The sequence below is a fragment of the Castor canadensis genome, chromosome 8, assembly GCF_047511655.1.
Source record: "Castor canadensis chromosome 8, mCasCan1.hap1v2, whole genome shotgun sequence".
Taxonomy (NCBI): Eukaryota; Metazoa; Chordata; class Mammalia; order Rodentia; family Castoridae; genus Castor; species Castor canadensis.
The window spans coordinates 146280992-146296023 of NC_133393.1; the positions used below are offsets into that span (position 1 = coordinate 146280992).

The following is a 15032-nucleotide window of genomic DNA, read 5'->3' on the forward strand; positions in this document are numbered from 1 at the left end:
ATCTTAGAACTTCAGACAGGTGACGGCTCACTGGCTGGAGACACCTGAGAGCAGCTGGAGGCCTCATCTACCCGCAGCTTACCTACCACACTCAGACTGTATTCCATGGGGGAAGTGCTGTGGTTTTCCTTCTTCCTTTCTCCATTTTGGGCAAAGCCAGGGCTACCTTTTGAGCCTCAGGCAAGGCAACAGGAAAAGAGGATCAATACACACAGGCCAAAGATGGTGTTTCTCTCTTTTATTTAAAAACAGTGCTTCATTACCATTTGCAAAGGCAGAGACAGTGCTCCTTCTTTGCTTAGAGTTTATAAAAGCCAGCAACATGATCAATAATTTATACACATGGAGAGTAATACAAAAAAATAAGGGAGAAAAGCTAAAGATCTAACTACTCCAACCTTCACAATTCCAGCTACGTGATAATGATAGAGTAACCCAATGAATACTGTATGGTCTGAAAGCTACTATACAATATGATTCTTCACGAGAAGGGAAGGGAATTAGAGACTGTCAAAGCCCTGGGACGCTTCTCTGGAGTTAGCAGGGAAACAGGACCCTGGGCAAGCAGCTCGGGTGTCCTAGGGAGTGATTCTGGGTGAGGATGGGAGGGAAGGAGACAAGGCTAGGTGGTCAATTGTACAAGCATCCCATGGATGCTCAAGCCCCAAGGTACCTGTTCTACCATGGCAAGGGGAGGGGCTGGACAAACTGGTGCACATGGGGCCAGCCAGTCCCTGCCACAGGGGTGGGGAGGAGAGGAGAAGTTCTGCAGCGCTTTGAGCCTTGCAAAGATCTGTACTGAAAAGCTTGGAGCCTCAGGTAGGTTGGCCTGTGAGGGACAAGTAAACTCTGCTGGCTCTCTTCTCACTTTGCAGCCCTAGTGTCAGCCCCAGGTTGGCTCCAGCTATTCACAAGCAGACTGATAACACAAGAAAAAAAAAAATGTCCCTTAAGGGAAAAAAATAGGATCAATTCATCACTCGATATATAATACAGCCAAAATGAGCTGCCACGTAAGCACTCGCACACAAAAATACTGTGAACAATTTAAAAAAAACAAAAACAATTAGAACACGATGAAGCTGGGAGTCTTCATGGGGTGGAGACATGGCTTAAAGCACTTATCAGTCCCTAGAATAGCAAACCATAAAACATTTTTTGAAAAATTCAAAAACTCAGATGCCCCCTGGGAATGTTGGGAACAGGGGAGGGGAGTGAAAAGAGACTTGGTTCCCTTTTTTGATTGCCAGGATGAGTGGAGCCCTCATGTCACCGGTATTCACAGAACTACCGCAGAGGACCGTGGCCCCCATGCTAGCAGTCTCCAAAAAGGCAACCTTGAGTTCTGGCTGATGAGCGGTTCTTAGTTACCAATCCCTGCCAACCAGCACTACCATGGCTGAACTGATCTACCGTTTTCCTGAGTAAACTGTAACTGGCTACAGTTTCGGTAACGTGCATAGAACTCGCCTACCACAACCACCTGCAATACTCAGGGCCCTCCCACCCTGGCTCCTCTTCTTAGTGCCTCTCACAGAGGGATTTGACAACCTGTGAGACTTATTTTCAAAGAAAAGTGCCAGGGACTCTCCTATGTGCAGTAACCCGGGGGGCACATGCTGGCTTAGGACACCCAGAGACTTCTTGGAAAGGGCCCTGTTTCTTGCTATAGTTGGTGGATGGCTATTGCCTGGCTGATCAGTAAAGCAAGGATAAAGGAAGTACGCAGGAAAAGGAAAGGGACAGGAAAAGAGGCTTTTGGACAGTAACATTTCCAAAACAATATAGTGTTTTATGCAACAGAGAATCAAGTGTCACTGGTGTATGCTACAAATGGTCAGACATTCTCAAGAGCATGACAAAATAAAACACACACGTTTACATCTGATGTTCATCTTGCTCACTAATTTTTTCCTATCTTAAAACAGTGCAAACAGGTAACTTATGCTTTTAAAACACCACAACCCCTTCCCCACCCCCCAAAGTCCCTTTCCTCCTAACATCTGGGGGAAAAATCTGCAATTCTGCAAACGTTATTGTGCTAGAGTTCTAAGCAGCAGAGAACATCTGAACTGGGCAAGAGAGAAAGGTTTGCCACAGTTTCCCCTCTCCCTCCTTAACCATCCAAGTGCTATCCAGACTGCCCCGTGGCTGGCCTTGTTCTCCTGCCAAGGGGAAGGGGGTGTATCATGCCCTTCTTGTATGTCCTTGGGGTTGCTTCCATCCTAATTTATAGTCCCTGGAAGCTACATGACAAGTTACAGGATGGTGGATATAACTGACCTGTCTGCTCTATCCGTAGGAAAGCATACCCTAAACTTCCTAAACTGAGTAGTTCAGCCCCTGAGGAATCCACATTTGAGGAAAAACTGCTATCACTGATTTCTATTGACTAGATAGCCACTAGCGTCCCTTAATCTAAGAGCTGAGTCCCAGTCTGCTTCTTTTTTCAAGGAAAGAAAAAATATTGGCTCAATTCAGACTGAGACTGCTGGAGGAGATGGTGACAGTAGGTTTTGTTAAACCTAAGGAGCCTTAAAAATGGTGAATCTCAATGGTGGATCTTAGTTAATGGAGCTGAATTAAGGAACACTACAATTCTAGAAAAGACCTAAGGGCAGCTCTCTGGCTTGAAAGGATATTCAGATAAAGGTTTACAATAGAAGCTAGGCTCCTAACTTAGTAAGATGCTTGGTATAGAAAGTCCAGGTCATGAATGACAGCAAAGCTGAAAAGACTATCCTTGAACTGATTCAGCATTGTTAAGTTTTTGGGAATTATCAACCAGCATCCTCTAACGAGGTCACAAAATGCCAACCCCCCAGCTTCAAGTCTGGATCTAGTGAGAACTAGAGTCAGGACTTACGGGCACTGCAGCTTTGTCTCGAGGAACCTGCCTCTGGTGATGCTGACTGGAGGGAAAGTCAAAGTTCCCACAGCTCTACTGGGAGGCTGATATCGTGAGATCTGGAAGCCTGAGAGCATCCCGTTCTCTGTGCTGACCCTGCAAACCAGAGGCCCTTGCATAGAAAGCAGAACTTCATCTACTCTGTCTCAGTAAAGAGTGTGCCTTGGGGCCTCAGCCAGAACCAATGGAACCGAAGTGCAAAAAGGCCACTCAAGCCTGGTGTCTGCCTCTTTCTGAGGGCTGCCAGAGGGAGCTGCCTTCTCTACCCTGTTGGCCATCCTTTTTCTGTCAAGGAAAAAAGAAGGGAAACATTGATTCTTCAACTCATTCTCCTGTTCTCCCCTCCCCCGCTATGGACAAAACCATTGAGGACTTGGCCTAGTCTCCACTGGGTTTAGTGATTTGCCATTTTGTGAGAATGGCCCTTCCTGAACATGACCCAGAATTTCTGTTTCTTAAGTCAGTAGAAGTTGTCCATCAAAACAAAAGCAAAAAAAAAAAAACAAGAAAAATTTTCCCTGCCCCATTCCCTAGAGCTCTGAAAACTCCCAGCATCCCCTTTCCTAACTAGAATTATTTATATACATACAATGAAAATTGTCTTAACAGCAACAAACCAAACTTTGGCTTGGGGAAAGGGCTCTAGGAACAGCCAGTGGATCGGGCAGTCTTGTCCCCACTCTGCATGCTCCGGCAGAATCCATGGCTGCATGGAGGCCTCAAGTGTCTATGTCACACTCTCCAGCTATCAGGAGAGAGGGGATCTGAGGGGACGAAGATGTCTTACACACGGCAGGATGTGCCCTCCCAGACATATCACTCTGCTTACAAATAAAGCCTGATGCTATCACTTCAGCCATTTTAATTCAGGGACATGAATCAGTTATCAGTCAAGAACATGTGTGGAGGCAGGAGTAAAAACTCAAACACAAATTAACCTATAACAAAGTAGAAATTCCATGTCTCTGAACTACTCCCTGTAGCAGCTATCCCTTGGGTGATAGGTCACCCTAGTACCAATGTGAATAGACCAGGGAGCCAGCAGACTGTGCCTTCTATTTCCTAATGCCTTCATTTTGGACACTCTGTTGGACGCTTGTCTTTCTCAGTTATGTCCAAGCTTTCTCCCCTACCTTGGTAACATAAAGCTGAAGTCAGACAGCAACCACAGTGACTCACTGCTGGGGCCCATGCAGGAGAATCCCTTGTTCCAAGATGGGCTCCAGATTTTCTGTCCTATAGTGTTAATGTGCATCAAGTAGTCCTGGTGCTCAGCTAGTGTCTTTGGAGGTAATTCAAAGCTGGGTGGAATAGCCATGAGGGCTTGAGACTGTAGAGAGAGAACTGACTCATGGAGGCTCTAGAAGGTGAAAATTCCTATGGCTTTGGAGTGAGTACAAAGTGCCTCCACCTGATTTTACATGTCCTAATCACTGAAACTTCCAGGGGCAGCTGGCCTAGGGGTTTGGCGCCTTATCTTTCTCCAAAAGATGTTTTATTAAATAAATTTTATGCTTTTTACTGATTTTCTGATGCAAGAAAGATAAGAAATATCAGACCTAATATTTTTTTTCTCTTTACCACCTTCCTTAGTGGCTCTCAGCAACTTATATTTTTAATCCTCAAGCTGTGCCCAGATACCTGGAGGAAATCTGGCCATGGCTATTCATTCTTCTGTTTCTGGGTCCTAAATTCCTGAATCCTGAGGACATGGGAGCAATGTACTACTAATAGGATATATGAGTTATGTGGTGGTTCAATTAAAGGGAAAGAAAGCCAGCTGTTAACATTAGGATTACAGGAAAGAAAATAATATTTTCATATTCCAGAGTCCATTCTGAGACTGGTTTCCTAATGAGGTGTTATTATCCATAGCCACAGAGCACATTTGGAAATATCAGTACTATCATTACCAAAACTACACCGTCTCAGGATGTCTGTGTGTGTAAGATGATTGTGAAAAGGATGGAGAAGACAGGAGGGAAGAGAGGAGAGGAAAGTGTCTTTTTACTTCTCCTGCTTTATAAGCACAAATTCCTCTCTAGTGGCATGTGGATTCCAGTCACAGCCAATCAGAGCTGCCTGCTAAAGACCAGAAGAACATGCTGTTGCAGTAAAACCTCTTCCAATTCTGTTTGTACCCCAGCCACTCAGCACCAGATACACCTTGGTGATTCTGTCTGCTGATTTCTGATCAGATGCATTTATCAGCCCCTAATGTCTCTTCTTCCTCATGAACTACCTCTTCCGTGACTGACAAGAATAAGCTAAGCACGGACATACAGACATGGAAATGCATTATTATTTTTTTTTTTTACCACAGTTAAAAAAAAAAAAGAAAGAAAAAAAATGCACAATCTTTGGAACAAAAGAATTAAAGGCAGAAATTTAAAGGAAAAAATACATATTCAAAGAACATAGTGAGGTATAAAAAAGTATTCTCTCTTTTTTTTGTGTTTTTTTGTTTGTTTGTTTTTCCTCTTCATCTTGCTATAGAGTTCCTCTACTAGTAAATATTGCAATAGCCAGGCCTCATGAACTGGGGGCTGTCCCATTTGCAGGGGTCTCACGTCACTTCAGTAGGGGGCAAATCGGCTGTAGCCACCTCGGTATAAACTCGCCTGCAGTGATTAAAGACATAAAAATAATTAAAAGGTTGATGAGAGTAGCATTATAAATGAAGAAACATGTTCTGAGGGATTTGGGGGAACAGCTTCCTTTGAAGCCTCAAGACAACTGATTAGATGCTGCTGGTACAGTGAGGTTAGGAAACCAACTTCCACATCTAATGAACTTAAATCAGAGCCAAACACATCTATGTTGAGCTGGCAGTTGCAAGGAGAGGCAATGATGACAGTTTACTTCATTATTTACATGAATAGGCACAGAGGGAGACTAATGTAGCTTGCAACCAGTTCTGTAAATAGTATGATTTTTACCAACATGCCTCACCTCTTCATTTACCTTGACACATCATTGCAATCCTGACCAAAGCAGACTTCTAGTTTCCCCTTCCTATGCCTGTTGGGGTATGTGTTATTTCTGACCACTCTCTTTGGCATGGATGGTCACATTCTGTGTTTGAGATGATGTTACATTTCAACCTAAGTCTACCTTTCAAATAAAACCAATTTCTTTTTTTTTCTATATAATTACTTTATTTTTATTTATTTCTTTTTAAATTTTTATTTTATTCATATGTGCATACAATGTTTGGGTCATTTCTCCCCCCCCTTACCCCTCACTACCCTGCAGAAACTATTTTGCCCTTATCTCTAATTTTGTTGAAGAGAGAGTGTAAGCTAAAACCTATTTCTTATGTAATGCATAAAATACACCTGTCCCATGTGTCCCAGAATCTCCCATGGATACCAAAATTGGGTGGATACCTCAGTCCCATATGTAAAATGGTTTAGTATTTGCAAAATAACCTATGTGCATTCTCTGATACACTTTAAGTCATTTCTAGAGCACTCATAATACCTACTACAATGTTAAATTCTATGTAAGAGTCACTGTTGTACTGTATTGTTTAGGAACCAATGGCATGAGAAATGTTAAGACAATTTTTCAGTTGATTCTATGGATGCAGAGCCCATGGAATGAAAGGACCGATGAACACTAACTAGGTTGTGTTTTTATGGCAGCACTGGAGGTTGAACTCCAGGCCTTGTGCTCCTAGTCAGGTGCTCTACCACGTGAGCCACTCTGCCAGCCTTTTGTTGTGATGGGTTTTTTCAAGATAGGGTCTTGAGAACTATTTGCCTGGCTGGCTTCGAACTGAGATCCCCCTGACCTCTGCTTCCCAAAGCAGGGATTACAGGTGTGAGCCACTGGTACCTAGCTGAGATTGTTTCTTTTAACTTTATCAAATGACTTTATCTGATGGCTTATCCTTTTCAAGAAGTTCCCCAGGAATTCAGTTTTCCTTGGGTTATTCTTTTAATATAGGAATTTTATCATTTGGCACTAAAGGAAATACCGGGAACTTCCATCACTGTCTTGATTCTAAACATATAGTCCCTGAGGACTCTGTCATTTCCCTTCCCAAATCTTTATCAGTGGGCTTTTAGTATGAGAAATGGCAGGCTCTCATACCCCTTCATATCTTAACTTTTATACTTCACTCTCTTCCCTCTCAGATAACACTGCCCATGTGCACAGGCAGCTGCCTAGCTGCATTCTGGAGAGAACACTGGCATTAGGAGGTGTCACTGTGGAACAGTCTGTCTTTGTTGTAGCCAGTGAGTCCCAATCACTAGCACTGAAGGCATGCATCCAAGTCTAATCTAAGAATATTTCAGTGTGGACTGTGGTCAGGGTGGATTATCCTAGCCAAGTTCTATGGAAGTCTTCCACACTTCCATGAAAACACATATTTTGTCACATATGTTACTGATATATCTTCATGAAGTGTTCACTTGATGATTCCTATTCCTGTCTACCAGAAAAAAGGCTTCGGAATAGCAGAAATATCCTTTGGATCTGCAAATGAAAATTCTATACATTATGATTTTTGGAAAGCTTCTGTGAAAACTGAGAGCCTTGTATTTTCAAGTCTTTGTCATTATCTATCAATAAAACTGTATCACTGGTACATACCAAATATTGGTACCTGTTCCCATAATATGGGAACATTCAGGGAAGACTGTCACTATCCATTCCTTTTGGCATCATGGCTGCAAGGCTGATACTGGAACACATAGAGGGTGACATGAAATTTCGAGAGACCTATGTGCCTTTCACACTTCAGCATTGGATGAAGAACTGAGTTTATTACTTCCCTAGGTCTCTGACAGTCTTTAAGTAAAAGGAGTAAAATGGTTCAAGAAAAAGGTGTATTACTTACCACAGCGCCAACTCCATAGCTAGCGGCAGGGGCAAGGGCATGGTAAGGGTCTGCTGTGTACACCCTGCCATAACTGGAAAACAGAAGCACAATCAGAGAGAGAAGGGACAGACTATGACAGACCGTAACAAACGGATGGGTTTACTGTGCTAAAGACTTGTGAGTTACTTGGTCTTGGACTGTCATTAGGAAAACTGACAGAATGGGAAAAACCTTTTTATTTTTCTCCTGAATACAGTAACTGGAAAATTCTGAAGCACTTCTATAAAATGGCAAAGAAGGGAATTGAAAGAGGAAGAGGGAAACTGCAATCACAGTCCAAGAAGAGACAGAACAAGAGAGTAAGTTGGGGAAGGAGCCAGTGGCACCTGTGATGGCACAGCAGAGGCCATGAAGTGCAGGCTTGCAGAGAAGCTAGGCTGGCAGACGGCCCAGAGGACTAGGTGCTGCTCTGGAAATGGTGAAGGAGGAAATGAAATGGAAGTGACGCTGAGGATGGTGTGGTGCTCGGGCATGTCTCTAGCCTTCTGTACATACCCGTCGCTGTAAGCTGCTGCCGCGGCTGCAGCAGCTGTGGCTGCGGTTGCAGTAGCAGGCTGTGCATATCTGTAGGCTGCATATCCACCCTAAAGGAAAGAAGAGAACTGACTTTACAGATACCTCTCTCCCCCCCCCCCCGGGGGTAGACACGCACCCCTCCCCCCAGACACACATGTAGACACAGGGACAGACACCAACACAGACACACATGGGAAGGAATGTTTCAAACTGCACTAGTCTGCATGCTGCTGCTCTAACAGGAAACTGAGCTCCATTCAATCTAGGAATTCCTTTACAATTTGTGACAGTAACAAAAAATAAACTACATAGGTAGTAACTGTTAATTTTAAGAAATAAACATACTTTTGGATCTGTTTTACTTCATAGTATTTGTTGGAACTTTCACCGGAAATGTTCACCGAATGCTGGGGAGAATTCTGATTGACAGGAAACCTAAATTAGAGCTAAATATATTACATTTATGTGTTAACTTTAGATTCTCTGATGTATACTTGGAATGGTTCATTACCAAGAGATCAGCACATCACGGGAAGGTCTGATATTGAACTCTGCTCCATTAGGCCCAGAACGTTTGTCAAGAAGCTAAGATAATCAGCAGTATTTAGAAGGAAAGAACAAAGTACATCAGGATCAGCAAACTTTGTCCTATGATGTAATGCAGCTGGCCACCTGTTTTATAAAGTAGTTGTGACACAGACTGTATGGCTTAAAAAGCTGAAAATATTTACCACTTGGCTCATTACATAGTAAGTCTGCCAAATCCTATCTACATTTCAGAGTCTGCAAATTTTTACAAATGGCTGAGGAGCCTTTGCTTGGATTCAAATAAGACCAGAAGTCTATCCTAAGTATTTAACTGTATTTATTTTCCTTCTCTAAGGGATTTTGTGATTCTCAGTCTCATGGCAGGCTCCAACGGCTGCAATCTCCTCAGTCCTAAGGAATTTCAAACCACCAGAGCCTATGATTTCACCTCAGTTTAGACGAACCAAATACTTAAAAGGTTTTCACTCACTATGTGGGTAAATTGTACATCCTCTTTTAGAAAGGATTTCAAAGATAATGGGCAATGATCCATGAGACAGGCTATTGTGCAAAGTGGCAAGTCCTACTTTGCTCCTAACTCTTGTAAAATTCACTACTTAGCCTATACCTAATTCAAATGGAAAGCTTTACTACTGCCTTTATTACCAAAAGGAAGTGTTCAGTTGGTCCATTTGCACACCCTTTCAGTCATGAGTAGCAGCACTCCATTTTGTTTCTGTATTTTGTGTCCATTTCTCATAGACATTTAAGCTTTCTAGTTTTTATTTCTTCAAATGTTAAAAGTATTTTTCTAACAGGACCTCTGCTCTCCTTTGCTATCTTATGTAGTAGCTTTTTGCTTCTTTAGTTCCATTAAATCTTGTTTTGGAAATAACTAAAATTTTATGGGTTTCTAAAGCTTTTTGCTTCTTTCTTATATAATTCGTGCTTTCAGTAACCGAATAAACTGAACTGTGAGGAAAAATTCACTCTTGCTCTTCAAGTAGTGAATATACATGTAAAAAACCTAATTGAGGACTGAAGGCCTGTGACTCAAGCCTTAGAGGCCCTATAAAGGGTGAAGCCCTGAGTTCAAACCCCAGTACTGACAAAACAAATCTGATTAGCTTTTAGCAGCTAGCATTATTCTTCCTCTAAAGTAAACACTCCTTTCTTGTCTACAAATTCTTTATAGATATTCATAAAAGAAGACTGTAGTCAACATTACCACACACTGGCAATGACATGGTAATGGGTGGGACAGGGAAGAAGCACCCTCAGGGGCTGTTTGTGACCAGCACTTCCTTGGAATTCCCACCAAGCCTATGGGAATGGGCAGGCCAGATTGATCTGGCAAAGCTGTACATACTGGGTGCATTGGAGTTCATTAAACTATTTCTTTTCTTTGTGGTACTGGGGTTTGAACTCAGGACCTTACACTTGTTAGGCAGGTGCTCTACCACTTGAGCCACTCCACCAGCCCTTTTTGGTGATTTTTTTTTTGAGATAGGGTCTGCTGAACTATTTGCCTGAGCTGGCTTAAACAGATCCTCCTGATCTCTACCTCCTGAGTAAGTGTGAGCCAATGGGGCAAAGTACACAGCAGGGCTATCATCAGTAATGCTTCCTTGCAAACGAGGGTCATCAGCATTATGTGGTTTGTCTCTTTTGGAATTCCTTCAAACATCGAAGTAATTTCTAAAAATCTAAAAAGCTGAGGTAATAAAAGCAAGGTAAGCCCGATCCATGTTTATCTAGGCAAAGTATTTAAAAGCTGGGGCATACTTGTGGGGCACAGGCATAGACTCTCCATCAGGGAGTTCTGAGGCTCGGAAGTATTCTTCTGAGGCTCGGAAGTATTCACCTGAGGGTGGTGGCTTCAGGCCCAGCCTCTGAAGCCTAAGCAGAGATACTGGGGCTTCACTATATGCATATTCTCTGCCATTACAGCTTTGAGCTGGAGGTTCTAAGAGAGGCTACTGAGAGGAGTGGAGGAGTGGATGTCCTCAATTTCTCTGGCCTGCTAGAAGCCAGAAGGATCTTTATGGCTGAGAATCAATGTTACTGCTAAACCAAGCCAGTCTAAAGTATCAGGATCAGGATCAGACTGTGGGAAAGACTCTTCCTTCCCACCCAGAATGAAAAGGACAGTCTACATCCTCAGTACTTTCCTTCTGGTAAGTGAACTCTGACTTTGGAGTCTAACTTGATGAGGCTCTCTGTGCTTCAAGTGTAGGGAAAGAGTATGGGAATGAAATATTTTACTGATAATGACAGGCTTGGAAAGAGTCTCAGAATTAAGAAAAACTGCATTAATAGTTTTTTTTTTTTTTTTTTAAGATAATCTTTCAACCCGACTACTCTCCTAAAGATTTAGGATAATGATACAGGGAAGTCCTTCAAAGGATTTTAGGATGGATATGTTTAGGATGGATAGCTAATATCCTAATAAAGCAAGCTGAAAGTTCACCAATGACTAACCCAAATAAAAAAAATTAAATTGTATATTATGGATTTACTCCTTTACATATATATTCTTACTCTAAAGTATTTCTGCTGCTGCTTAATTGGATAATATATATATATATATATATATATCGCCACAAAATGTAGGACAAAATCCAGATATATTCTGGATTTCAGAGTGCATAGATTCCAGGCTGAGAAACTGTTTATCAGCTTTCACTTCTACCAGCAAATCTGAAGGTTTTTACAGAACATGAGAACAAAGTGCAGTTTGAAACACCAAGGTTTTCATTACTGTTTCTTAATTTTTCAAAAAGAACAAGGTGGGAAGGGAGTAGGAGAGACAGGGTTCAGGCGTGGGGAGGGGATATGGCGCCACATTTATTAATCACATTAAAAACTAAGCATGCCAACATCTGGAGCTAAAACAACCAGCAAAATCACCACGTTCAGACTCGTATTGGCTAACTCTATCTATCCCAGCATTCTCTTGGGACAGCGGTTTGCCCTAGGCTCTACCACAAGCTCGGTGAAGTACACAGCCTCAATTACTAGAGCGTGCAGCCACAACGACCTGGTATTACGGAAACAGTCAGTCACCACTTGAGTTAACATTCCATACCCTAACGACTGGCCCCTCCCCAGCCCAGAGGAAGAGTAAATCTTGCCCACCCGAGCCCTGGCCCACACCACAATGTTAATAATTATAACAAGCAGTAACCCATCTGTTATATCAGAGAAGGGAACAGAGACTCCACTGAGAGATTTAGAGTGAGATGTTAACATTTCTTCAGCTGACTGCACAAACAAACAAACAAAAAAAAAAGGAGAAATAATTCATTTGGAGATATGACGTCATGAATAGCTGATGTGTATTGCTTTTAACCATGCACTGATGCAAAACTGAAGCAACCATTAATAATAAAAATTAAAAAGGACATATGTATTTACACACAATCAGACCTGTTTGATCTGAAGCAGTTTGCAGATTCTATCTGTGTGTGATTTGAAATAAAACAAAAAATGGGGATTAGCATGGCCACAGCACACCCTAATGTAGGAGGGCACACACGGACAGCTTTTTAGAACTCTGAGAACTCTGCTAAATTTGGCATGCCTAAGCCAAATACTCAAATACACACATGCCCCTTCAAAGATAAATCACTTTCTTATTCCTTTCTAACTCATTCCGAGTAACACCTCGTGTTCCCAATATGGGTAAGGCCAGTGCTGTGTCACTCCTATTCAACCTGCCTAACCCTGATAACATATTCAGCCCTCAACCATAGCACTCACTTTTCTGCTTCCCCTCTGGCAACAATAGTATATTCTGAGCCACAGCATTCTTCTAAAATATTTTTTGTATTTGAGAATTTTTTCACCTATTCTTAACCTATTTCTGCCTTTTCACTTTCAGGAAAATAGGAAAATGACTTCTGAAGCTGTTAAAAGAAAGCCTCAGTTTTCCACAGTTCATTGTCATCTCCTAGGGCTTTTCTACTCTGTATTGGATCAACTTTATCATCTAATTAGCTTTATAATGTTGGCACACAGACCACAGGATTCTTCTGCACAGTTCTGTAGCTATGCTTTAAACAAGAACAGAATGGATTAGTTGTAAATATCATCCCTACTGTATCTGGCTTTTATCTGCTTATCTATCAGTTTAATCTCACACTGGTTTTATTAATCTCACACGGGAAGACGTTCATCTTGTCTTGATTTTAACCTTGCCTTTAATTTTATTGTATTTTTTGCTTTTGGGTTTACATTAAAACAGGACTTTGGTGAGCATGTGATGTCAAGACACCTTCTTTCTACCTGAAAGACAATGACATTATGTGACACTGAGGAGGGTGTGTATTTCAAGACCAGCAGACAAAATGAAAGCTTGTTATCTCCATGTAGTATGTAGATCAACAGAGCGAAAGAGAGAGAGAGAGAGAGAGTGAGTGAGTGTGTGTGTGTGTGTGTGTGTGTGTGTGTGACAGGCAGGTGTGATGCTAGAGCAGACACAGTCCACTTAGAGAGGGTTTAACACTAAGCCTCTGAGAATCACTATATTTGCCCCTAGATGGTCCTTACTCCCTTTTTTTTCCTCATTGCTTTCCCACTCCAGCTGAGAACAATTACTCTAGGAGACATTATTGAATTCTTATGTGGCGACATGGGATCTTTGAGCAAATGTGAATAGCACAGACTTGAATACAAAAACTTATAATTACTGCTTTTGACAGTGATCTACCCACATGGAAAAGTGGTATTTAAATCTTATCTCATTTTTTAAAACTGGGGCTAAGGAAAAACATTGTTATGATCAACTTGATATCTTTATTATTCTATGATAGATGAGACATGATCTTTAATGAGTCAAACCTCTCAAATACTTTACTATTCCATATCTCTCCAAATTAGTTCATTTCCAAAATCTCACTTGGGTAGCCACAAAAATAAAGTAACTGACTTGTTAAGCCACTGACTTTTCCTTCTCCTTGCATCCAGCTATTAGCAAACCTATCAAAGTGGATTATTATCAAAATGGTTTCATCGACCTTCTCAGGTGAAAGAAATAGAAGGGCCAGGGAACTTTATGTCTCACTTTTTGAGTGAAAATATATCTAGATTATTGAGCAACTTCAAACTTACATAGTAGTACAATCCACAAGGAGTTCACTACAGGGCCCAATGTAAAACTCAAGTTCTAGATGGACAGATTTCTACATCTTTCCTTCTCACATTTCTTTCACAGTAGTTAGAAAATGTCCCCACCTGCTAAGCTCTCCAGTTTACATACTAAGGCAAATGTGACTGACAAATTAAAAGAGGCAGCAGTGAAGGGACAGTGCATGTAACACGTCTGGTGCAGATATGTGGCAATGGAACAAGAGCACTTATTTTGAGGAAGGGCCATTATGTGTGGAATGTGACTATGTGCACTGCTGAGGTAGCAGGGCTTAGATCACACGCTCACAAGTCTTGATTATCCAAAAAAGCCTCTGTTCCCATCTCTAACGTGGAGCTGGAATGGTTAGTATAATTCAATTTTTTCACTGCAATCCACAATCTGGTTGATTGGCAGGTCACACTGGCACTCCTACCTGAGGTATTTTAGCGCTAATGATTGGTTCCTGTAAGACTATTCTATAACAGAACACAGGAAGAGCAGTTCAAAAAACACAGCTGTGGAAGGAAAACAATCATACAAAAAGCCCACTATGGGGCACACCAGCCTTTTCTTTCCTTTGGATGCAAGCATGCTTTTCACAGGATGAAAATTCGGAGCAGTTTGTTTTCCCACTTAAAAGGTCAATCATGGTGAACTATGCCTTTTCTACTGGGTAAAACAGAGGGGAAGGAGGGGACGTACAAAGGAGTGGCACACATGCCACAATCCCCAGTCCTGTCCTGGTGTCTTTACAAACTGTAGACACAACTGCTAGACCAGTTCTCTAGAGAGGAGAGTGCAATGAAAGAAACAGAAAGGGAAAAAGTGGGTAGCAGGAATCACTGTCTAAGAGTGAAACAGGAAAGGGACTTTACAAAACCCTCCAGGACTAATGTAACGTAAGCAAAACCAGCATTTAAGACTCTTCTCTCTCCTGCCTTCCCTTCATGCTCTGGGTTGGTGCAGTTTTTACAGGAGATACACCCTATCCTTATCCTATTCTAACGTGTACTTCTGAGGAAACGAGAACTAAAGGCGTATCAGTAAGATTGTCACAA

At 41.9% G+C, this 15032-nt stretch overlaps 1 protein-coding gene across 35 annotated transcripts in view; it reads right to left on the bottom strand.

Moving 5' to 3' along the window:
- Positions 1 to 223: 223 nt before the first annotated feature.
- Positions 224 to 15032, bottom strand: part of Rbfox2 (RNA binding fox-1 homolog 2) — a 247718-nt gene continuing 232909 nt past the window's right edge. For 17 of the 35 annotated variants that reach the window (XM_074084364.1, XM_074084366.1, XM_074084348.1 and 14 more), the window contains 4 exons: positions 12273 to 12304; positions 8295 to 8383; positions 7758 to 7830; positions 224 to 5529 (listed from right to left, as the gene is read on the bottom strand). In XM_074084364.1, coding sequence (XP_073940465.1) covers positions 5475 to 5529; positions 7758 to 7830; positions 8295 to 8383; positions 12273 to 12304 — 249 coding nt within the window. In that variant the 3' untranslated portion in view covers positions 224 to 5474. Of the gene's footprint in view, positions 5530 to 7757; positions 7831 to 8294; positions 8384 to 12272; positions 12305 to 14407; positions 14451 to 15032 lie in introns of those variants that run through there. The other 18 variants (XM_074084371.1, XM_074084360.1, XM_074084355.1 and 15 more) reach the window with 7 other exon arrangements.